Source organism: Pseudophryne corroboree, chromosome 3 (assembly GCF_028390025.1).
Source record: "Pseudophryne corroboree isolate aPseCor3 chromosome 3, aPseCor3.hap2, whole genome shotgun sequence".
Taxonomy (NCBI): domain Eukaryota; kingdom Metazoa; phylum Chordata; class Amphibia; order Anura; family Myobatrachidae; genus Pseudophryne; species Pseudophryne corroboree.
The window spans coordinates 719,271,515-719,295,452 of NC_086446.1; the positions used below are offsets into that span (position 1 = coordinate 719,271,515).

The window sequence follows — 23,938 nt, forward strand, 5'->3', positions numbered from 1 at the left end:
CTTTCATGTTCCTCCCCTATCACCTATTTTAATTCAACGCCAACCTAAAGTTTTACACGGGTAGACGGAGCGTCACGTTGTGTATTGGAAATGACAGGTAAACACGGGCAGTCTTACAAAGGTCGGCAATCGATCGCCAAGACAAAATACAAACGTGTCTTCAGTAGTTCCTGCATTGTCCTGACAGCTCCTTAATACCCTATATGGTAACATATTACAGGACACATCCTGGAAAGTGTAAATCAAAGTAATCATTTATCAGGACCACCTTATACAGCACACAGCCTGTACTGTTATCCACAGGATAACCTGTCTGTCCTCATACTGCAAATATTAACTCTTCCTTAATCCAGAGAACTTTACAATGTGGCTAAACATAAGCACAAAGCTGATTCATGCCCATTGCCACTGATATAAGAGAAACGTTTCATGCGTTAAGCATATGCGTTTTAAATAGCCAGCCAACTGTCAATATAGCTTCTAATTCTAATAAATCCTTTATTTATATGGTGCCACAAGGGTTCAGCAGCGCCACATTACATAAACAAATGAGCAGACATTACTAGACGATGCAAGACACGTACATGGTTTTTAAACTTTTCTGTATCAGTGGTTATAGCACTCAAGTAAGCAGCAGGGTGGCAGAAACCAATGGTTAGGTGCGGCTGTAGGGAGTTTGGAGTAGAGGATATTAAAAGTAAGGGAAGCCAAAGTTCATGAGGGAAGAGGGTCCTGCTCGTGAAAGATTACATTCTAAAGAGGAGGGGTAGACAGACAGGGGTGACACGGATGGGGTAGAGTACAGTGAGCATGGACCGGAGTTATCCTCGACTCCTCCCTCTCCTTCAAACCACACATTCACCAGGATGCTACTAATGCTGGGCATACACTATACAATTATCTGGCAGATCATTAGCCAGATCTGGCTAGTTATTTGGTAATGGATGAGAGCAAATTACAATTAACCATTTGCTCCCAATTATTGGAAAATGGACAAAACCAAATTGTTTAAATCACGAATCTGACCAATTTGTATGAACAACAGGTTTTGTCTGTTTCACAGTTTTTGGGAGCAAATGATCAATTGTCCATTACCAGATTTTCATTCCAACTAGCCAGATCTGCCAGAATTGCATAGTGTATGCCCAGCATTACACCCTCATAAGCTTAAAGGTCATCTCCAGATTGGACTACTGTAACCTCATCTTTCTGGCCTAGTAATATGCCGAAACCCTTAGCTGCAGTGGTTCCCAAACTGTGTGCCGTGGATCCCTGGGGTGCCTCGGGACACTTGCAGGGGTGCCCTGGGTTGGTGGTCCAGGACCAATTCAAACTATTTATGGTCAATATAATATGCAAAACTAGTGCTAGTAGCTGTCAGTCATATGTGGACATACAGAAACAAATCTTGTCCCTCACCACACAACTGACCCTAAGGATGACGTATAAACGCGATCTACTTAATGTAATATTTCTTTCTAAATTTCTCAATAAGAAATTTTTGGCCTAGGGGTGCCGTGATTCAAAAAAGTTTGGAAACCACTGCCTTAGCTGGAGCTCCAGGAGTGTCTCTTCTGACCACCCCGGACAAAAACCAGCCAGCAACGCTGCAGCAGGAGAGCATGGCGTCTTACGACTTCCTGCCCCAATGTCACGCCTTTCAAGTGACACAAGATAAATTTGCTGGTTCTGTATACTCTGGCAGGCCAATCTGCATGTATGTAAAAAACATTTTGTGGCACATTACATCTGAATTTGCCCAAGGCCAAGATTTGTGGAGTTTGTGTCAGGCAATGGGAGGATATGGGCACAGCGAAAATAATGGGAGGGGGGATGGGCACAGTATTAAGACTCCCACATTGGTGTATCTAGTCTTGCAGAGTTGTGCACAGACCTGACATGTCATAGATCAGTATTATCACAATTAGATAAAAGGGAACGGAGAGTCACATTTTTATTTATGTTTTTGACCACTGCGGAGATCGGGTCTCACTCTACGGAAGCAATACATTTAAAAAGCGATGGCCATGAGTTGTGTTCAGATCTTTTCCCCGGCAACTCGCAGCCATCAACATCAGATTCTATTCCACAGGCCATAGCAGTGTTCGGGTAAATCTGCGCCGTCCCTCTGCCGTAATCCTCAGCCCTCTTAATATAAAACTGGACCAATTTTACGACTGCAATGGAGAACTGCGTTTCTTTGTCCAATGTAAGCCAGATATGCAAACACATAAAATGTTCTGGCGTCACGTCACTCATGATTAATTACAGACATGAACGCTAAACATAATGGATTCCATGCAAACAGACGCTATGTGATATGACATGTTACGGCGTGATATACAGACTATGATTCCGTACACACGGTACACTAACACGGTGCATTTTCCTGCACACCCCAATTGCGCTGCAACTTAAAATGCCCCCTATAGACTGCTGATGCAAGCGCTGAAACACTGTCACAATGGCACGCCGCCCCAGTTCATCACTTCTAACTGAACTGACCCCAAAGTGTTTGAGGAGAAATAGAAAAATGTCCTATTCACAGACAATTGGACTCACATGCCACCTTTACAGAATAACACAGGGCGCCTCTGCAGATGGCAGAATCGTCACCCGAGTGCGCAGCGCAGGCGTGCATGCGCCTTGATTTGGACCACCTGGGGCCATAAATGCGAATACACCCAAAGCATTACGTACTGCCCATCATCAAGGTGTGCCGGCTGAACTGTGTCCCGGCACTGGCACCCAACTTTTTGAAGTAGCAGCATATAGCCTTGTGGCTTTTACTATCTATACTATACATACGCGTTTAACCCCTCCCTTCCTGCACTGGAGCCAAGGGAACAATAACTGGGAGAGGGGCAGCTCAGGTGGCTCAGCGAGGGGGAGCTGATAAATAGTTTAGGGGCACATGCCCCAGCAGCTGGGCGCATGGGGAGGGGCGGTCGGGCGGGGGGACCCCCTGTACTCACCTCTTGCTGCAGTCCAGCAGAACCCCGCTATAGCTCCTCTCCCCGCAGCTCAGGGTCACCACCAGGGTGTCGTTCACCATCTGCTCCACCAGGACCGGCACCAGCGAGCCGACCCGCAGCTCCTGACCGCCCCCGGCCTCCTCCATGCTCGGCTTCCGGATGCCAGCTCTGGCTTCTCCTCGATCCCTTTTTTTTTTTTTTATTTGCCGGAGGCCTATGGAGTGCACAGCGCCCCCCACCGGCTTCACCTCTCCCGTGTCTCTGACCTCCTCCTTCGCCGCCGCTGCCTCTGCTGCTCTGGGACCTCGGTGACGCCACAGCCGGGACTCCCCGCCCCCTCCGCTTACTCTCTCTCCCCCCACAGCGGCAGCGGGGCATTGTGACGTCACGCCATGGAACCCTGAGGTAACGCAGACTGATACGCAGTGATACCCAGTGACACACAGGACAGTGTCTGGGTGAGGGGGTCATTCTCTCAGTTGTGTCAGGCTGCTTTGTATTCAGTATGCAGGCACTGAGTTACAGAGAGATGGACTGAGTCTGTGGTACAGGCTTATTGTGACATTAGGGACCACTTATCAATAAATAAATGTTTTTTTCTTACATTTCTCTCCTGTTAAATGAGGAATGAGGATGACACTGATTGGCCCCTGGTGTAAGATAAAATGCGCATGCAATATGTACAAGTCTGGCGTAGTTCAGCGCACTGCGCATGCGCCAAAGAAACAAATTAGCTTCTGCGTGTGCGCTGGATCAGTTATCTGCTCGCGGACTGAGATCGCTAGTGCGTACGGATTGATCTGTCTTAACCCTCTGTCAGGCGCACCTCTGGGGCTCCCGGGTTCGGGCGCAGTACGCCTGTTAGAAACTCATCATTAGCACCTAATTAACTCAATTCTAACGCTCTTAAAGTGATCAGTGACCTTCATTAGGACGTACAAAGAGAGAAATCGTAGGTTTTACGGCCATTTCAGCAGAAAATCTGAAGCAAAAAAGAGAAAACACGAACATGAGTATAAGTTTGGGCGCCATAGGGCATGCGCAGACACTGACAGGCGGGTGCCGCTCCGGACTTCCTCCCCCTCCACGGCATTATAGTGTTCTCTCACCTCCCCGGTCCTGGATATAGACTGCTTCCCTGGGCGGCCCAGGCAAGCAGTCTATATCCAGGACAGGGGAGGTGAGAGAACACTATAATGCCGTGGAGGGGGAGGAAGTCTGGAGCGGCACCCGCCTGTCAGTGTCTGCGCACGCCTATGTTGGGCGCAGTGTGCGGGAGAGGCCACCCTGGGCAAACCTACATATTCCCGCAAAATATACACAACCTTTGTAATTTTCATTCATAAAATGAGCAAAATAAACCTATTAATAGATGAAAATAAAAGGAAGAACGAACCTTCAAAAGTGGGAGGAGTTTGGGCGCAGTGTGCCTGAGAGGCCAGGAGGGTCACTACTGCACTCCACGCAGGAGGCGGGAAAACTGACTAGGGGGGTTTCGAACAGCACCTAGAGATAGGAAGGTACTAGGAGGGACAGGCCCCTGCGCCCCCTTGGGGCGGAGAGGGGAGAGAGAACAGCTTTGCTGTGCCTGTCAGGCCAGCTGCGCCTGACTGAGGGTTAAGTGTGGTTGACCCTATGATCCACATCCGTTCCGTACGACCGTAGCAGCCTGCTTGTTTATGCTATTGTAAGAATCCGCCTTTGAACACTTAATATCTGTGTGACTGCATGTGGAAGCCTATCCCGCCCTCCGTTCTTACGTCTGCAGCCCCACGCTGGGTGCAAAAGATCTGCCCGAAACAGACATCCCATCCCTGCCCACACGCCCGGGTGTGGATCATAGGGTCAACCACACTTTGGTCGACAATCATTAGGTCGACAACTATTGGTCGACAGTGACTAGGTCAACACCTGAAATAGGTTGACACGGTCATTAGGTCAACATGAACAAGTTAAACATGGAAAAAGGTCGACATGAGTTTTTAAAAAAAAAATTGGTGTCGTTTTCTTCATAAAGTGACCGGGTACCCCAATTAGTGCACCGTGTCCCCTTGCATAGCTCGCTACGATCGCCATGCTTCGGGCAAGGTGCCTCGCTTAGCTACCGCTGCACTCGGAACAGGTTACCGTTCCCAATTGTAGTCCATGTGGATCGTAAAGTATTAAAAAGTAAATAAAAAAACTGTGAAAAACTCATGTCGACCATTTTCCATGTCAACCTAGTGACCATGTCGACCTATAGGCCATGTTGACCAATAGTGGTCGACCTAGAGACCGGATACCGTACGGAACAGTGGCCGTAGATGCATCAGACTCAGCCAGCAAATAGGGGAGGCCATCGATGGTTTGTACACCCATGAGTGATGGTTTTACCATTGCTTGTAGATGTCCGATGTTTCTCCGCTATCTATAGAAGAGATGCTCCAGTGGATTTATGTAGCCCCTCCCCTTTGTGCCATTTAGCCTTCCTTGACTGACTCGCCACATTCCCATCACCCACAGTAGTGATGCCTAGTGATGGTTTTCTGTACATAAGGGTAGATGTATGACAGGTTGTTATGGTGGAGAAGTGGCACCAACGCTGTTATGTGTGCTGATACCGCTTCTCCCCCATGCATGAAGGAGGAGAAGCGTGCTCAGTGACAAAATAGCATGCCGATGTACAGGGCAATGTATGAACGGTAAGTTGCAGAAATCGTCAGCTGCAGGTATCATTGCCCGAACACTACAGCCAGGGACAGCACTGTCTGCCAGCCTCCGGGCTGAATGTGAGATCTCGCGAGAGTAGCGAGATCTCGCACATGTGCACTGGAGCTGCCCGGCGGAGAGACACAACGCAGCAGCACTAGGCTGATGCGCTGTGGGGCTTTAGCAGTGATCGCTGGAGGGGGGAGTGATGATAATACATCTTGTCGATGTAGCGTCCCGCTTTACCTCGGTAAAGAGGCGAAGCAGGAAGCGTTATACCTGCACCATATGTGTGGGTATGTTACACTCACCCCATGGCTTCCTGGCCCTGATTCAGAGGAGTAAGCAAATCCCACCGCCGCTGCATCTTTGTCATTTGAGAAGATATGCTAATATGAAAACATCAGGTCCATTTGTTAGCTATCCCTAAGATAACATGGGACTTTAAGCAGGACTCACATACATTCATTTTGACGTCCAGTCAGACCTGGATATCTTTTGGGAAATTCAGTGTGGTTGGGAATTTTTGTTTCTCATTTGTGAACAACATGATCATTGGCAGTGCCGTTTCTAGCGGCGGGCGAGCCGTGCAACCGCACGGGGCGACCGCCGCAGCACTTTGTGTGTCCTTATCTCCTCTCCTCCCTCTTCCTGTGCACTCCTGCTCGGGGGGCGGAGTTTCGCGGAATGACGCGTTTGCGTCGTGACGTCATGACGCAATCGCGTCATTCCGCAAAACCCCGCCCCCCAAGCAGGAGTGCTCGGGAAGAGGGAGGAGAGGAGATAAGCCTGGAAGGAGGAGGCGACCGGCGCGAGGGACGTGAGGCGTCCGGACCCGAAGTGCGGGAAGATCCTCTACGTAAGTAGTATGATCTCTCTCTCTTCCTTCCTCCCTCCCCCACTTGACACCTGCCTGCCCCACTGTTTAAAAAGGGGACACCTGCCTGCCGCACTGTGTAAAATGGGGACACCTGCCTGCCGCGCTGTGTAAAATGGGGACACCTGCCTGCCGCGCTGTGTAAAATGTGGACACCTGCCTGCCGCGTTGTGTAAAATGGGGACACCTGCCTGCCGCACTGTGTAAAATGGGGACACTTGCCTGTTGTAATGTGTAAAATGGGGAAACCTGCCTGCCGTAATGTGTAAAATGGGGACCTTTTTGTTTTTTTTTCACCTGTGGTGGCCGTGATATCAGATGAGACCACGCCCATTTGAATCAGACCACACACCCTTGCCGGGAGCGTGGGGGGGGGGGGCGCATTTTATTTATAGCAATGGGGGGGGGGCGCATTTTGAAATCTCGCACTGGGAGCCAAATTGGCTAGAAACGGCCCTGATCATTGGGCCTAATTCAGACTTGTATGCTAACCCGATGGTGAGCGTACAGTCCGATGGTGGGGACACTGTGCAGAACGGGTCCTGCATCCTCCCACGCAGTGCTCCTGATTGACAGGCTGCGAGCCTTTGGGGACTGGGAAGGGGCAGTGACTGGCTCCGTTCCACCCTTCATACTGCATGTAGGGGGAGTGCCGATGTAAGTGTCTGCGCCTGGCAACGCAGATTTACTGACCTCAGACCTGAGATGGCCATCCTGAGTAACCAAAAGGTTACTCAGATGACTGATGGTCACGCAGTGTGATCTGATGGTGCGTCTTGAGACGCACTAGTGGATCACAGAAGCAGCCCAGATGCGTTATTTACACCATACGCATCCTGCTGTATTTGTATATGAGCTGTACGGTATTGTAAAGCCTCCTCCTTGCAGCTTTGTAATAATGTTTAACTCTGAATGTGCGTTAAAATCTGCTAATCGGATGTTAAACAGTGTATCCCTGCCGCCTGCCCCCTCCCCCTCACACCTTCTCTGTCCCTGCAGCCAGCCCGCCCTTTCTGTCTCTGCAGCCAGCCCGCCCCTTCTGTCTCTTTGCAGCCAGCCCGCCCCTTTTGTCTCTCTTTGCAGCCAGCTACCCCCATTCTGTCTCTCTGCATTCTGCCCCCACAACATAGCCAGATTAAGAGGGGGTCACAGGGCATACTGTACCCCAGGCCCCCTTTTGTCAGGGGCCCCCCTGGCCAGAGCAAACTGACATCACTAGCTTTCTCTCTTATGCAGCAGCAGAACCAAGCAGCCAGAATGTGAGCAGGACAGTATGCGGTGTATACAGAGACACAGGAGTATCAGGTTTCATGAGCTACTTAAGGAGCTTTCCGACAGAGGAGAGTTAGGAGGGTGGAGAGAGCTGTAAGTGACACAGGGATCCCAGCTTCTCCTCCTCCCCGCCTGGGTGTCTGAGTCCTGTGTAACCTGTTATCTAATGAGGGTCTAGAGAGAGACACACAGAATCCTCCTGAGTCCTGTCCCAATGTGTAAGTAGTACAGGGGCTGCTGCTATTCTTGCATGTGAGAGAGACACACAGAATCCTCCTGAGTCCTGTCCCAATGTGTAAGTAGTACAGGTGCTACTGCTATTCTTGCATGTGATCTAATAAATTATAGATTTTATTTCTCTAACGTCCTAAGTGGATGCTGGGGACTCCGTAAGGACCATGGGGAATAGCGGCTCCGCAGGAGACTGGGCACATCTAAAGAAAGCTTTAGGACTATCTGGTGTGCACTGGCTCCTCCCCCTATGACCCTCCTCCAAGCCTCAGTTAGATCTCTGTGCCCGAACGAGAAGGGTGCAAACTAGGGGCTCTCCTGAGCTTCTTAGTGAAAGTTTTAGTTTAGGTTTTTTATTTTCAGTGAGACCTGCTGGCAACAGGCTCACTGCATCGAGGGACTAAGGGGAGAAGAAGCAAACTCACCTGCGTGCAGAGTGGATTGGGCTTCTTAGGCTACTGGACATTAGCTCCAGAGGGACGATCACAGGCCCAGCTTGGATGGGTCCCAGAGCCGCGCCGCCGGCCCCCTTACAGAGCCAGAAGGCAGAAGAGGTCCGGAAAATCGGCGGCAGAAGACGTCCTGTCTTCAACAAGGTAGCGCACAGCACTGCAGCTGTGCGCCATTGCTCTCAGCACACTTCACACTTCGGTCACTGAGGGTGCAGGGCGCTGGGGGGGGGGCGCCCTGAGACGCAATAAAAACACCTTGGCTGGCGAAAATACATCACATATAGCCCCCAGGGCTATATGGATGAATTTTAACCCCTGCCAGAATCCATAAAAAAGCAGGAGAAAAGTCAGCGAAAAAGGGGCGGAGCCTATCTCCTCAGCACACTGGCGCCATTTTCCCTCACAGCTCCGTTGGAGGGAAGCTCCCCTGGCTCTCCCCTGCAGTCACTACACTACAGAAAGGGTTAAAAAAGAGAGGGGGGCACTAATTAGGCGCAGTATTAACTATACAGCAGCTATAAGGGGAAAAACACTTATATAAGGTTATCCCTGTATATATATAGCGCTCTGGTGTGTGCTGGCAAACTCTCCCTCTGTCTCCCCAAAGGGCTAGTGGGGTCCTATCCTCTATCAGAGCATTCCCTGTGTGTGTGCTGTATGTCGGTACTTTTGTGTCGACATGTATGAGGAGAAAAATGATGTGGAGACGGAGCAGATTGCCTGTAATAGTGATGTCACCCCCTAGGGGGTCGACACCTGAGTGGATGAACTGTTGGAAGGAATTACGTGACAGTGTCAGCTCTGTATAAAAGACAGTGGTTGACATGAGACAGCCGGCTACTCAGCTTGTGCCTGTCCAGACGTCTCATAGGCCGTCAGGGGCTCTAAAGCGCCCGTTACCTCAGATGGCAGATATAGACGCCGACACGGATACTGACTCCAGTGTCGACGGTGAAGAGACGAATGTGACTTCCAGTAGGGCCACACGTTACATGATTGAGGCAATGAAAAATGTTTTACACATTTCTGATAATACGAGTACCACCAAAAAAGGGGTATTATGTTCGGTGAGGAAAAACTACCTGTAGTTTTCCTGAATCTGAGAAATTAAATGAGGTGTGTGATGATGCGTGGGTTTCCCCCGATAACAACTGATAATTTCTAAAATGTTATTGGCATTATATCCTTTCCCGCCAGAGGTTAGGGTGCGTTGGGAAACACCCCCTAGGGTGGATAAAGCGCTCACACGCTTGTAAGGGCTCTACCTTCGCCTGAGATGGCCGCCCTTAAGGATCCTGCTGATAGAAAGCAGGAGGGTATCCTAAAAGGTATTTACACACATACTGGTGTTATACTGCGACCAGCAATCGCCTCAGCCTGGATGTGCAGTGCTGGGTTGGCGTGGTCGGATTCCCTGACTGAAAATATTGATACCCTAGATAGGGACAGTATATTTTTGCCTATAGAGCATTTAAAAGATGCACTTCTATATATGCGTGATGCACAGCGGAATATTTGCCGACTGGCATCAAGTCTAAGCGCGTTGTCCATTTCTACCAGTAGAGGGTTATGGACACGTCAGTGGTCAGGTGATGCGTATTCCAAACGGCATTTGGAAGTATTGCTTTATTAAGGGGAGGAGTTATTTGGGGTCGGTCTTTCAGACCTGGTGGCCACGGCAACAGCTGGGAATTCCACGTTTGTACCCCAGGTCGCCTCTCAACATGAGAAGACGCTGTATTATCAGGCGCAGTCTTTTCGTGGACAAGCGGGCAAAAGGTTCCTCATTTCTGCCCCGTGACAGAGGGAGAGGAAAAAGGCTGCAGAAATCAGCCAGTTCCCAGGAACAGAAACCCTCTCCCGCCTCTGCCAAGCCCTCAGTATACGCTGGGGCTTTACAAGCAGAATCAGGCACGGTGGGGGGCCCGTCTCAATGAATTTCAGCGCGCAGTGGGCTCACTCGCAAGTAGACCCCTGGATCCTTCAGGTGATATCTCAGGGGTACAAATTAGAATTCGAGACGTCTCCCCCTCGCCGTTTCCTAAAGTCGGCTTTACCGATGTCTCCTTCTGACAGGGAGACAGTTTTGGAAGCCATTCACAAGCTGTATTCCCAGCAGGTGATAATCAAGATACCCCTCCTGCAACAGGGAACGGGGTATTATTCCACACTGTTGTGGTACCGAAGCCGGACGGCTCGGTGAGACCGATTCTAAATCTAAAATCTTTGAACACTTACATACAGAGGTTCAAATTCAAGATTGAGTCACTCAGAGCAGTGATTGCGAACCTGGAAGAAGGGGACTACATGATGTCTCGGGACATCAAGGATGCTTACCTTCATGTCAAAATTTACCCTTCTCACCAAGGGTACCTCAGGTTTATGGTACAGAACTGTCACTATCAGTTCAGACGCTGCCGTATGGATGGTCCACGGCACCCCGGGTCTTTACCAAGGTAATGGCCGAAATGATGATATTCCTTCGAAGGAAGTGAATTTTAGTTATCCCTTACTTGGACAATTCCCTGATAAGGGTAAGATCCAGGGAACAGTTGGAGGTCGGTGTAGCACTATCTCAGGTAGTGTTGCGGCAGCACGATTGGATTCTCAATATTCCAAAATCGCACCTGGTTCCGACGACGTGTCTTCTGTTCCTAGGGATGATCCTGGACACAGTCCAGAAAAAGGTGTTTCTCCCGGAGGAGAAAGCCAGGGAGTTATCCGAGCTAGTCAGGAACCTCCTAAAACCGAGCCAAGTCTCAGTGCATCAATGCACAAGGGTTCTGGGTAAAATGGTGGCTTCCTACGAAGCAATCCCATTCGGCAGATTCCACGCAAGAACTTTCCAGTGGGACCTGCTGGACAAATGGTCCGGGTCGCATCTTCAGATGCATCAGCGGATAACCCTGTCACCAAGGACAAGGGTGTCCCTCCTGTGGTGGTTGCAGAGTGCTCATCTTCTAGAGGGCCGCAGATTAGGCATTCAGGACTGGGTCCTGGTGACCACGGATGCCAGCCTGCGAGGCTGGGGAGCAGTCACACAGGGAAGGAATATCCAGGGCTTATGGTCAAGCCTGGAGACATCACTTCACATAAATATCCTGAAGCTAAGGGACATTTACAATGCTCTAAGCTTAGCAAGACCTCTGCTTCAAGGTCAGCCGGTGTTGATCCAGTCGGACAACATCACGGCAGTCACCCACGTAAACAGACAGGGTGGCACAAGAAGCAGGAGGGCAATGACAGAAGCTGCAAGGATTTTTCGCTGGGCGGAAAATCATGTGATAGCACTGTCAGCAGTATTCATTCCGGGAGTGGACAACTGGGAAGCAGACTTCCTCAGCACGACCTCCACCCGGGAGAGTGGGGACTTCACCCAGAAGTCTTCCACATGATTAAAAACTCGACAGGTATTGCGCCAGGTCCAGGGACCCTCAGGCAATAAGCTGTAGACGCTCTGGTAACACCGTGGGTGTACCAGTCAGGGTATGTGTTCCCTCCCCTGCCTCTCATACCCAAGGTACTGAGATTGATAAGATGGAGAGGAGTAAGCACTATATTCGTGGTTCCGGATTGGCCAAGAAGGACTTGGTAACCGGAACTTCAAGAGATGCTCACGGAGGATCCGTGGCCTCTACCTCTAAGAAGGGACCTGCTCCAGCAAGGACCCTGTCTGTTCCAAGACTTACTGCGGCTGCGTTTGACGGCATGGCGGTTGAACGCCGGATCCTGAAGGAAAAAAGGCATTCCGGATGAAGTCATCCCTATCCTGATCAAAGCCAGGAAGGATGTAACCGCAAAAACATTATCACCGCAATTGGCGAAAATATGTTGCGTGGTGCGAGGCCAGTAAGGCCCGACGGAGGAAATTCAACTGGGTCGATTCCTACATTTCCTGCAAACTGGAGTGTCTATGGGCCTGAAATTGGGGTCCATTAAGGTTCAAATTTCGGCCCTGTCAATTTTCTTCCAAAAAGAACTAGCTTCAGTCCCTGAAGTTCAGACGTTTGTAAAAGGGGTACTGCATATACAGCCTCCTTTTGTGCCTCCAGTGGCACTTTGGGATCTCAATGTAGTTTTGGGTTCCAAAAGTCACATTGGTTTGAACCACTTAAATCTGTGGAGTTAAAATATCTCACATGAAAAGTGGTCATGCTGTTGGCCCTGGCCTAGGCCAGGCGCGTGTCAGAATTGGCGGCTTTATCCTGAAAAAGCCCTTATCTGATTTTCCATTCGGACAGGGAGGAATTGAGGACTCGTCCTCAGTTTCTCCCCAAGGTGGTTTCAGCGTTTCACCTGAACCAACCTATTTGTGGTGCCTGCGGCTACTAGGGACTTGGAGGCCTCCAAGTTGCTAGACGTTGTCAGTGCCCTGAAAATATATGTTTCCAGGACGGCTGGAGTCAGGAAATCTGACTCGCTGTTTATCCTGTATGCACCCAACAAGCTGGGTGCTCCTGCTTCTAAGCAGACTATTGCTCGTTGGATTTGTAGTACAATTCAGCTTGCACATTCTGTGGCAGGCCTGCCACAGCCAAAAATCTGTAAATGCCCACTCCACAAAGAAGGTGGGCTCATCTTGGGCGGCTGCCCGAGGGGTCTCGGCTTTTCAACTTTGCCGAGCAGCTACTTGGTCAGGAGCAAATACGTTTGTAAAATTCTACAAAATTGATATCCTGGCTGAGGAGGACCTGGAGTTCTCTCATTTGGTGCTGCAGAGTCATCCGCACTCTCCCGCCCGTTTGGGAGCTTTGGTATAATCCCCATGGTCCTTACGGAGTCCCCAGCATCCACTTAGGACATTAGAGAAAATAAGAATTTACTTACCGATAATTCTATTTCTCATAGTCCGTAGTGGATGCTGGGCGCCCATCCCAAGTGCGGATTGTCTGCAATACTTGTACATAGTTATTGTTACAAAAATCGGGTTATTATTGTTGTGAGCCATCTTTCAGAGGCTCCTCTGTTATCATGCTGTTAACTGGGTTCAGATCACAGGTTATACGGTGTGATTGGTGTGGCTGGTATGAGTCTTACCCGGGATTCAAAATCCTTCCTTATTGTGTACGCTCGTCCGGGCACAGTATCCTAACTGAGGCTTGGAGGAGGGTCATAGGGGGAGGAGCCAGTGCACACCAGATAGTCCTAAAGCTTTCTTTAGATGTGCCCAGTCTCCTGCGGAGCCGCTATTCCCCATGGTCCTTACGGAGTCCCCAGCATCCACTACGGACTATGAGAAATAGAATTATCGGTAAGTAAATTCTTATTTTTTCTATGTGTATTTTAAGGTTAAGTTGTCTGTTCCGCTACAAAAAAAATGTATAAAATAGTTGTCTCTCAATTAGGTGGAGTTATAAACAGTACCCAGGCATTATTAAACTATTAGTTTAAATCTAATATACACCATTGGTTTACATTTAATATACACGATCCATACCTCCCACCATGACGCATTCCAGCAGTGACAAATGCTCTCTACCAGACCTTCCATCTAAATTTATGATTGCAATCACCTGAGTTGAAACACCTTTCTTATCAATTAAAAGGGAAGTCCAGATAGAGAGTATTTTGTCCCTCGTGGAACGGGTCATATTGGGAGGTATGCACAATCTAATATACACCCCTCCTTCCACCAGGGCCCCCCTGTCTTAAGTGCCCCGGGCACCCCCAAGGCTTAATCTGGCCCTGGCCCACACCTGGCCCCTGCAGCCCACTCACACACTTACCTAGTCTTCCAGATGGACACTCCTCAGCGGTGCAGCCAGCCAGCTCCCCGCTGGCAGCATGTATGACATCATGATGTCAGGCGCGCCTGTCTTAAAAAAACAACAACACACCTTTATTGTACTAGGCAGCTGCTGCAGTGATCAGCAAGGGGCAGGCAGTGGTTATAGAAAGAGTTATCTGTGACTCCTGACAGCCGGCGCAGCCCCCGCAGGGCCCCTCCAACAGGCTCGGGACTGGATAATTAGTACCTGCTCCACCCCTCTCTTTGCACAACTGAATTGGCTGACTGGAGAGACCAGGAAAGAGTTGGGAAAGGGTTAAAAATAATGAAATGTGGCGTCTTTGTAATGAAATGTGGGCAGAAGGTGAGAAATATCATAAATATTCTTCCTGAATGGCTGAGCCTAGCCTGAACAAGCAAAGAGCGTGCATATAAATCTCTCCAGCTAGAGAGTGTGATTTCTGATAATAAAAATGAAACTTCTCATGAAAAGCTTACGCAGAACCATTATTGTGACATTGATAACCTGAAAAAAGGTATGTAATACAGTTTGTGAGGGGTGCAACTAGAACTTGTGGGCCCCATAGCAAAACTGGAGCTTTATATAGTAACTGACTAGTGGATAAATTAGCCGCTTTTTATTACATAGAAACACAGGGGTTAATTCAGACCTGATCGCTAGGCTGCGTTTTCGTACAGCGGGCGATCAGGTCTAAACTGCGCATACGTATGCACCGCAATGCGCAGGCGCGTTGCACGGGTACAAAGTGGATCGCCACTCAGCGATGGCTTTGTACAAAGGATCCGTTCGCATGGGTGATCGCAAGGAGATTGACAGGAAGAGGGCGTTTGTGGGTGTCAACTGACTGTTTTGTGGGAGTGTTTTGAAAAATGCAGGCGTGTCCATGCGTTTGCTGGGCGGGTGTCTGACGTCAATTCCGGGCCCGGACAGGCTGAAGTGATCACAGCAGCTGAGTAAGTCCTGGGCTACTCAGAGACTGCACAAAATCTGTTTGTACAGCTCTGGTACACAGGCGTTCGCACACTTGAAAAGCGAAAATACAGTCCCCTAAGGGTGGCGACAATGCGTACGCAGGACTGCAAAAAATCCCTAGTGAGTGAACAGGTCTGAATCAACCCCATATATTGATGGCAGATAAGAACCACTTGGCCCCTCTAGCTTTCCTCTTTTCTTAACCTTATGTCCTACACCATTTACACCCCCACGTACCTTTTCCACATCATTTACACCTCCACGTACCTGTCCCACACCTTTTACACCCCCACATACCTATCCCACATAATTTACACCCCCACGTACCTGTCCAACATCATTTACACCTCCACGTACCTGTCCCACACCTTTTACACCCTCACATATATATTTCCCACATCATTTACACCCCCACGTACCTGTCCAACATCATTTATACCTCTACATACCTGTCCCACACCTTTTACACCCCCACGTACGTATCCCACATCATTTACACCCCCACGTACCTGTCCAACATCATTTATACCTCTACATACCTGTCCCACACCTTTTACACCCCCACGTACGTATCCCACATCATTTACACCCCCACGTACCTGTCCCACATCATTTACACCTCTATCTACCTGTCCCACACCATTTATAACCCCATGTACCTTTTCAACATCATCTACACCTCCACCTACCTGTCCCACATAATTTACACCCCCACGTACCTGTTCCACACCATTTATACCTCCACCTACCTGTCCCACACCATTTACACCTCCACCTACCTGTCCCACACCATGTTACCTATTATTTAGCTTTTTAGATAAATTTACCTGAAAACTGACCTTATTGGCCAAATTTTGCTAGTTAAACCCCTCTGAGTAAATTTTTACCTTGTAATATAGATTTCCCCCACCTTTTCCCCTGCTCAGGGAGCCGCGCACAAATAAAATGCAAATTTCATGTAGAAAATCAGTGCGAGTTTGGAATGGAATTGTGAAGGTAATCTGCGGTGCAAGTGCGCTGTGAGAACAGCTCGCAGGAACCAAATCGCACCTAATTGGATTGACCCTAAAAGATTATTATGGGGCAGATGTATAAACCTGGAGAAGGCATAAGGAAGTGATAAACCAGTGATATGTGCAAGGTGATAAAAGCACCAGCCAATCAGCTCCTAACTGTTAATTTACATATTGGAGCTGATTGGCTGGTGCTTTTATTACCTTGCACATATCACTGGTTTATCACTTCCTTATGCCTTCTCCAGGTTAATACATCTGCCCCTTTGTTCCTTCTGCACAGTTTGCTCACATTCATTAGACTGGTTCAATGGTTAAAAGCCTGAGTGTAAGAGTATGTGATGCACACTATGCCTGACCTTACCGTGGTTTTTATACACGGCCTTATACTCTGTGCCCTCAACTATACGAGGACACAGCCGCCAACTGTCCTTAATCTACTGAGACAGTCCCAGGATCCTGTGAACGTTCTCCGTACTAAACAACTACACAATATCACTTTTCCTTTCCTGCCAATGTCATTCTCACAAACTGTTCTGTAAGCTTTATATATTGTTATTTATTTGAAGGAAATTATTGAAGATGCAAAACAATTAATTAGCATCAAATTGAGTAAACACATTTGGAAGTCTGTGGCCAGTGTTGTGCGCGTCATAGATTCACAGGCTCAGCCGCAGCAGCAGAAAATATTTTAAAATGTTGGCAAGTATACATGGTGCGTGGGGCATCCTGCCATGACATCCACGCCACGTCTATCACTCCCCCACTAACAATATAACTGCTGATATTGCACCACACTTCCATGGTTTATTATACGTAGAAGAGTAATAACTGTGTTTGCAACTTGGTGACTGCTGGTTCCCTGTGGCACAGACAAGAATCTGGATGACCTGGAAATAGTTGCTGTAACTAACATTCTATATATATATATATATATATATATATATATATTGTGACAAGAACACTGGGATAGTGTTTGAGGGCAGGTATGTTTGTCCCAGGTTCTTGTCTTACATGTTTTAGAAAATGGAAACTTCTAGGAATATGTTTTGTTTTGTTAGAACCTTTTCAGTTTGCTGGAAAAGTTGGATAAGGGCCCTGGGAGAGAGATAGGGCAAGTTCCAGACATTGGGCCCAGTTCGGATCTTTGGCCTCACAGAGGGCTAATCAGGGCTTTCAGCTGTGCAAGAGTCTTATAGGGCTTCTCTGTGTTTTTTGTTTAGTGATAGTTAGGAACATCTTGTGTTTAGTTAGTGCCGGACAGGCAAGGTATTTTCCTTTGGTGTTTTATTTTCTGTATAATAAAACTGGCTGGGGCCAGTTGTACCAGAAACTGGACTTGTGTTGTTCCTTAGCTGCTGCGTGCTGCCATATACCCCAGGAAACGGCACCTTGCACCCTTATGGGCCCTACACACTTGTAGATAATACTGCACGATTTGAACGATCTCGTTCAGTAATGAACGAGAACTCGTTCAAATCGTGCAGTGTGTATATACCAGCGATGAACGATGCGCGACCCCGCGCTCGTTCATCGCTGGTCTATCATCGCTGATACATGCAAGTCAATCTGAACGATACCGACATATACAATGTGCGGTATCGTTCATTGTGTATGTATCAGCGATGAACGATACTCACGATCCTCACGATCCTCCGCCCCGCCGCCGGAACGCCACGCCTGTCCGTCCGTCATCAGAGGAACTCCTGGCCGTCAGTGAAGAGGAGCGCAGCCGCAGCACAGCCAGCCGCAGCATCGTGGAAGAGAGGAGCAGCGCGTCTTCGGTAAGTATAGGACAGTGTTCCCACTGGCCACCAATGTGTAAACCACTGGCCACCAATGACACACTGGCCACCAATGTATAAAACACTGGCCACCAATGAATTTGATAAAATCCACTGTCCACCAATGCATAATGTCCCCCGGCAGTGTGCATGCAGCATGTGTTCCTAGTACACAGCATGCATATTGACATGCTGTGTACTGAGAACACATGCTGCATGCACACTGCCGGGGGACAAACCGCTGCCCACCAATGTATATAATATATCCACTGTCCACCAATGCATAATGTCCCCCGGCAGTGTGCATGCAGCATGTGTTCCTAGTACACAGCATGCATATTGACATGCTGTGTACTGAGAACACATGCTGCATGCACACTGCCGGGGGACAAACCGCTGCCCACCAATGTATATAATATATCCACTGTCCACCAATGCATAATGTCCCCCGGCAGTGTGCATGCAGCATGTGTTCCTAGTACACAGCATGCATATTGACATGCTGTGTACTGAGAACACATGCTGCATGCACACTGCCGGGGGACATAATGCATTGGTGGCCAGGGGATATATTATATACATTGGTGGGCAGAGGTTTTTTCCCCGGCAGTGTGCATGACGCACACCCATGGATTCTACGTGGACAAGGGGACCGAGCCTCGTGTCAACATAGGTAAGTATGTATGACTGTAAGTGTGCATGTATGTAATAAAGTTGTACTGTCACGGCGTGTGTGTACTGTTTTTATTTGGGTATTTTTTTTGTAGTAGAACTACAGGTACCAGCGGGCCCGTTCCCCCCCGCATGCTGGTACTTGTGGTTCTCCAAGTACCAGCATGCGGGGGAGGCTTGCTGGGACTTGTAGTACTGCTACTAAAAACAATATCTTTTAATTTTCAACAAAGGCTATCAGCCCCCCATCCGCAGCCCATTGGATGGGGGGGACAGCCTCGGGCTTCACCCCTGGCCCTTGGGTGGCTGGGGGGGGGACCCCTTGATTGAAGGGGTCCCCACTCCCCCAGGGTACCCCGGCCAGGGGTGACTAGTTGGATTTTTGATGCCACGGCCGAAGGGCACTATATAAAAGTGACCCCCGGCTGTGGCATTATCTGTCCAGCTAGTGGAGCCCGGTGCTGGTTTTAAAAATACGGGGGACCCCTACTCTTTTTGTCCCCCGTATTTTTGGAACCAGGACCAGGCGCAGAGCCCGATGCTGGTTGCTTAAATATGGGGGAACCCCTGTCAATTTTTTCCCCATATTTCTGCAACCAGGATCGGCTCAAAGAGCCCGAGGCTGGTTATGCTTAGGAGGGGGGACCCCACGCAATTTTTTTTAGAGATTTTACAGTGTTTAGTTTAAAATAAAATAAAAAATGAACCCCAGCACGGATCACACAGATCCGGCCGAGATTCATTTTTAAAAAGTCGGCAGTGTTTTGCTAATCACTGCCGTAAAAAATGTAAAAAAAACACGAATGACATCGACATCGGAACAAATGAAAATGCAGAATACGACAGCTTAGTAAATTAGTCGTAATCAATTCAAAAAGTTGCAAGTTTACACTTTCGATGTCATTCGTGATTGAACTTTGACCTTTTTCCGAAAATTACGAATGTTAGTAAATATACCCCAATGTCATTATGGTGTATTGTGTATAGAATTTTTAGGGAAAAAGTGTTTTTTTTCCCTTTTTTGAATAAGGTTGTAATATAACAAAATGTGCAAAAAGTGAAGCATATATAAATATATATTTACACAGGAGCAAAGGACTGCCACTCCAGGAAAGCAGAAATCAAATCACAGTTATATACACATCACTGGGCTAATCTGCTTTAATAAGGTACGTTTTTGTATTATATATATATATATATATATATAACAAGTCAAAACTATATCACGCAAATTCACGTATCCTGTATTGTCAATTTTTAAACAGGCTTCTGATTATCATCCACTGAATGATTTCCCTGCAGCGTCCTCCCGATAGAGCCGTACCACAAGCTCAATGATGCACATTTAGAGAAAACAAATGGAGGGCGCAGGGAGTGAGTATACAACTAATAACTCTTTTAATACGAGTATATGTGTATACATACATCTAGTTTGAGTAACACAGCATAGAGGACTATCACTGGCGCCTCCGAACAGCACACACAGAAAGCTGCTAGCCGCCGCTTGTCAGATACTCCTGGTCTGAGACCGCACACCGTCAGGTAAGCCAAAGAGACGTAGTACGTCCAGTGTCCCACTATCATGCCAACATGTTTCGTCCCAAGGACTTCGTCAGGGGGTGTGACACTTCTTTTGGCTGACCCGACGGTGTGCGGTCTCAGACCAGGAGTATCTGATGAGCGGCAGGTAGCGGCTTTCTGTGTGTGCTGTCCGGAGGCGCCAGTGATAGCCCTCTGTGCTATGATACTGAAACTAGATGTATGTATACATATACTCATATTAAAAGAGTTATAAGTCGTGTACTCATTGCCTGCAGCCTCCATTTGTTTTCTCTACATATATATATATATATATATATATATATATATATACATACACACACAAACATTTTTATTATATTATTTTGTGCATATATATATATATATATATATTTTTTTTTTGGTAACATGGGTATTGTAAATAAGGACTCGTAGACAGATTTTCAGGTTATAACCACAGTATCTTTAATGACATCAGACACTGTAGCACAGCATACACAGGCTTGGGCCTGGTCACAGAGGTACATAGAGAATATAAACAGACAAACATAAAAGGTCCTAGCAATTCCCGTACTGAAAAGTAACTCTGCTGCAGTGGCTTGCAGCTACACATACCATGGTCTCCTGGCACGGCCAATGTTATATTATATCTGATTACTGTGTTAAGTTATGATTTTAATATTTTAAAATTAAATCTCACCTTTCACAGAGACATGGATGCAAACCGTGAATTCTGGGCTGGATTCATCGATCTCTACCAGGCCAATGAGTGCTTGTGGCGTGTGGGAACAAGGGATTACGCCAACAGAGGAAAGAAAAATCTGGCATACCAGCAATTGGCCAGGTACAGCCTTGCCCAAGATAGTGGTGCCGACATCAAGTGGGTTAAGAGGAAGATCCAGAATCTGAGGACAGTATTTCTTAAGGAGCACAGGAAATACAAAGATTCCCAACGTTCAGGAGCGGGGTCAGATCAAGTCAAGAAGCCAACATTATGGTATTATGACTTGATGAAGTTCGTATTGGATGAGGAGCCTTCGAGGACAGCGCGGAGCACGGAGGAGCCGAACACGCCCGAGATGTTCGAGCCTGAGGAAGAGGAGAGTGTGGATCCGGTAAGTGTCCGCACAATACAGATGTCACTGTTTCTTGTTTAATTTGTTGCCTTATTATTTTCACATATTTTTCTTCATTTTGTTGGATAACTCAGCTGTCTTCGAGGGAGCTGGACGTGGAACCTGCAGTGGATGAGCCGGCAGACCAAGCCACTGTAAGGCCGGAGCTGGAGGAGAGTGAGGCGGCGATGGGAACACCCCAGCTTCCGGCTAGAAGGAGATGCCGGCCAGCTATCCCTAGAAGATCTGTCTCGTCCAGCAGGTCAGATACAATTCTGAGGCAGGCAGAGGAGGTCCTAAAAAACAGACCGGATAGATTTGAAGCTATTGGAGACCATTTAGCATGTGAGTTGCGGGAGATGAACCCCACTCAGCAAAAATACGCCCAGCGTCTGGTATATGCCATTATATCACATGGCCAGGATGATGAATTGACCAACCACAGTGGCGTTGTGTTAGATACCAGACAGGTGCCTAGTACATCTTATGCCCCTCCCCCAACTCACCCTCCCATGTATTCTGCGCCGGTAATTCCTCCTCAACAATACCCCACATATCCTGCTCCGGGTTACCAAATGCCACAATCCCCCTTCCCTGGCACCTCTTCAGGTGGAGTGTTCACCACTCTGTTGAGTGCACACTCCACTGTTCAAGGCGACCTAAATTTTTAATAAAAATGTTTTTGAATTTTTGAATTTGCGTTTAGGTTTGCTGTCTTCAGATTTGTATTTGACCTTCCTCATCCAATATGTTTTTTCTTGAAGTCAATTGTACCATAATGTTGGTTTTCTACACTTCATTTGACCCTGTAATAGAACGTTGGGAATGCTTTTATTTCATGTGCACTTTTGAAATACTGTCCTCAGATTCTTTTACCTCTACTTCATCCCCAGTTATGTTGGCACCACTGTTTTTGCTGCACTGTATCTGGCTAATTGTTGGAATGCCTGATGCCTCTATTGGTGTAATCCCTGCTGTCATGGCACTCATTGGCACAAAAATCGATGAATCCAGCCCAGAATGTTTCTAATTTATTATTTTTCTAAAATTTATAATTACAAATTGTTACTAAAAATTGTGTGGAGTCTTTATTTATGGGTAGTGCTAAAAGGTTTACCAGGTATACACTGCACCAAACAAACTACAGAGTAGATATGCAGTGATTTTAAATGGATGCTGTTATTTATTGTACAAAGAAGACCTGCCCACATTCCTAAAACCATGCCCAGTATTTAAATGAGCTAGATCTTTCAAATCTTTCAAATCTTTCATCAGACATTGTTCAGTGTGTATGCACATAATCGTTCATGGGAAATCTTTCATCTATCATATCTTTCATCTTTTAAATCTTTCAAATCTACAAGTGTGTAGGGCCCATTACAGTGTTACAACTTGGTGGAGAATGCGAGCAGTCCGTTCTGCGCATAAGTGAAAGCAGCAGCTTTATGAGGCCTGCAGAAAACGGTGGTTTATGCAGATACAGCCCAGTGTGAAGTTGCTGAGACTCACCCCTGAGGGTTTGATATATGTCCTGGGTGAAAGCAGCTACAAAGCCGCCTGAAAAATCTGTCGACATGGAGGAACTGCTTAAAGCCTTGCTGCAAGCTACAGCGGCACAGCAGGAGGCCAACAGACAGCAGCAGGTGGCAATGGAGGAAAATAGGAGACAACAGCAGGCAGCTGTTGACGAACTTTACAGGCAACAGCGGCAGGATAGAGAGGCCTTAACAGAAGTGGTGCAGAGCCTTGCAGCCCGGATTGGAGATGTGGCCGTCAGTGCTCCGACCAGCTCTAGTTCTATACGGGCCAGTCACTTCCTGCAGAAAATGACAGAGGCTGATGATGTGGAGGCCTACCTGACCACGTTTGAAAGGACTGCCGAGTGTGAGAACTGGCCAAAAGCACAGTGGGCCAGTCTGCTGGCACCTTTTTTGTCAGGTGAGCCCCAAATAGCGTACTTTGATTTAAGCCCTGCTGAGGCTCGGGACAATGATAAACTAAAGACTGAGATCCTGACCCGCCTGGGAGTCACGCTGTCAGTACGAGCACAACGGGTGCACCGTTGGGTGTACGCCATGGAGAAGCCTCCTCGCTCCCAGATGCACGACCTTATTCAGCTAACAAAAAAATGGTTACAGCCAGAGACATTAACTGGTCCCCAGATGGTTGAAAGAGTCGTTATGGACCGCTACTTGAGATCTTTGCCCATGGTCCTGCGCAAGTGGGTTAGCCATGGAAACCCAGGTACTGCTGACCAATTAGTGGACATGGTAGAGAGGTATTTGGCAGCAGAGGAACTACTGATAACCAGCAACCTATAGATCCTCGACAGCGCCCTTCAGTAAAGGCTGGTAAGACTGTTCTGTGGGAAAACGTTGCTGGGCGGTTAAGAGAATGCAAGGCTGGAGAGACTGTAAACACTGGCCCTGGAGACAGGCCAATGGGGCTAGAACGGTCTATGCTGCCCAAACGGGTTGATAATCGTGTGGTTAAATGTCTTAGGTGTGGTATGCCAGGTCATGTTATTTCCAATTGCCCAGTCACGCAAGAACCCATGCAATGTGATGCTGCCTTTGAATGTCGCAGAATGTCTTTCTT

General features: G+C 47.9%; 2 protein-coding genes across 2 annotated transcripts in view; one reads left to right on the forward strand and one right to left on the reverse strand.

Annotated features, from left to right (window-relative positions):
* Positions 1-3,121, reverse strand: part of PWWP2B (PWWP domain containing 2B) — a 90,423-nt gene extending 87,302 nt beyond the window's left edge. Inside the window, exon 1 of the mRNA XM_063962171.1 lies at positions 2,976-3,121. Within this exon, the coding sequence (XP_063818241.1) occupies positions 2,976-3,121 (146 nt within the window). The remainder of the gene's footprint in view (positions 1-2,975) is intronic.
* Positions 3,122-3,295: 174 nt separating this feature from the next.
* Positions 3,296-22,559, forward strand: LOC135056697 (uncharacterized). Its single transcript, XM_063962172.1, has 4 exons — positions 3,296-3,380; positions 19,775-19,855; positions 20,935-21,340; positions 21,436-22,559. Exons 3-4 carry the CDS (start codon positions 20,939-20,941, stop codon positions 22,009-22,011), a joined length of 978 nt encoding a protein of 325 aa, XP_063818242.1. The 5' UTR covers positions 3,296-3,380; positions 19,775-19,855; positions 20,935-20,938; the 3' UTR covers positions 22,012-22,559.
* The last annotated feature ends 1,379 nt before the right edge of the window (positions 22,560-23,938 follow it).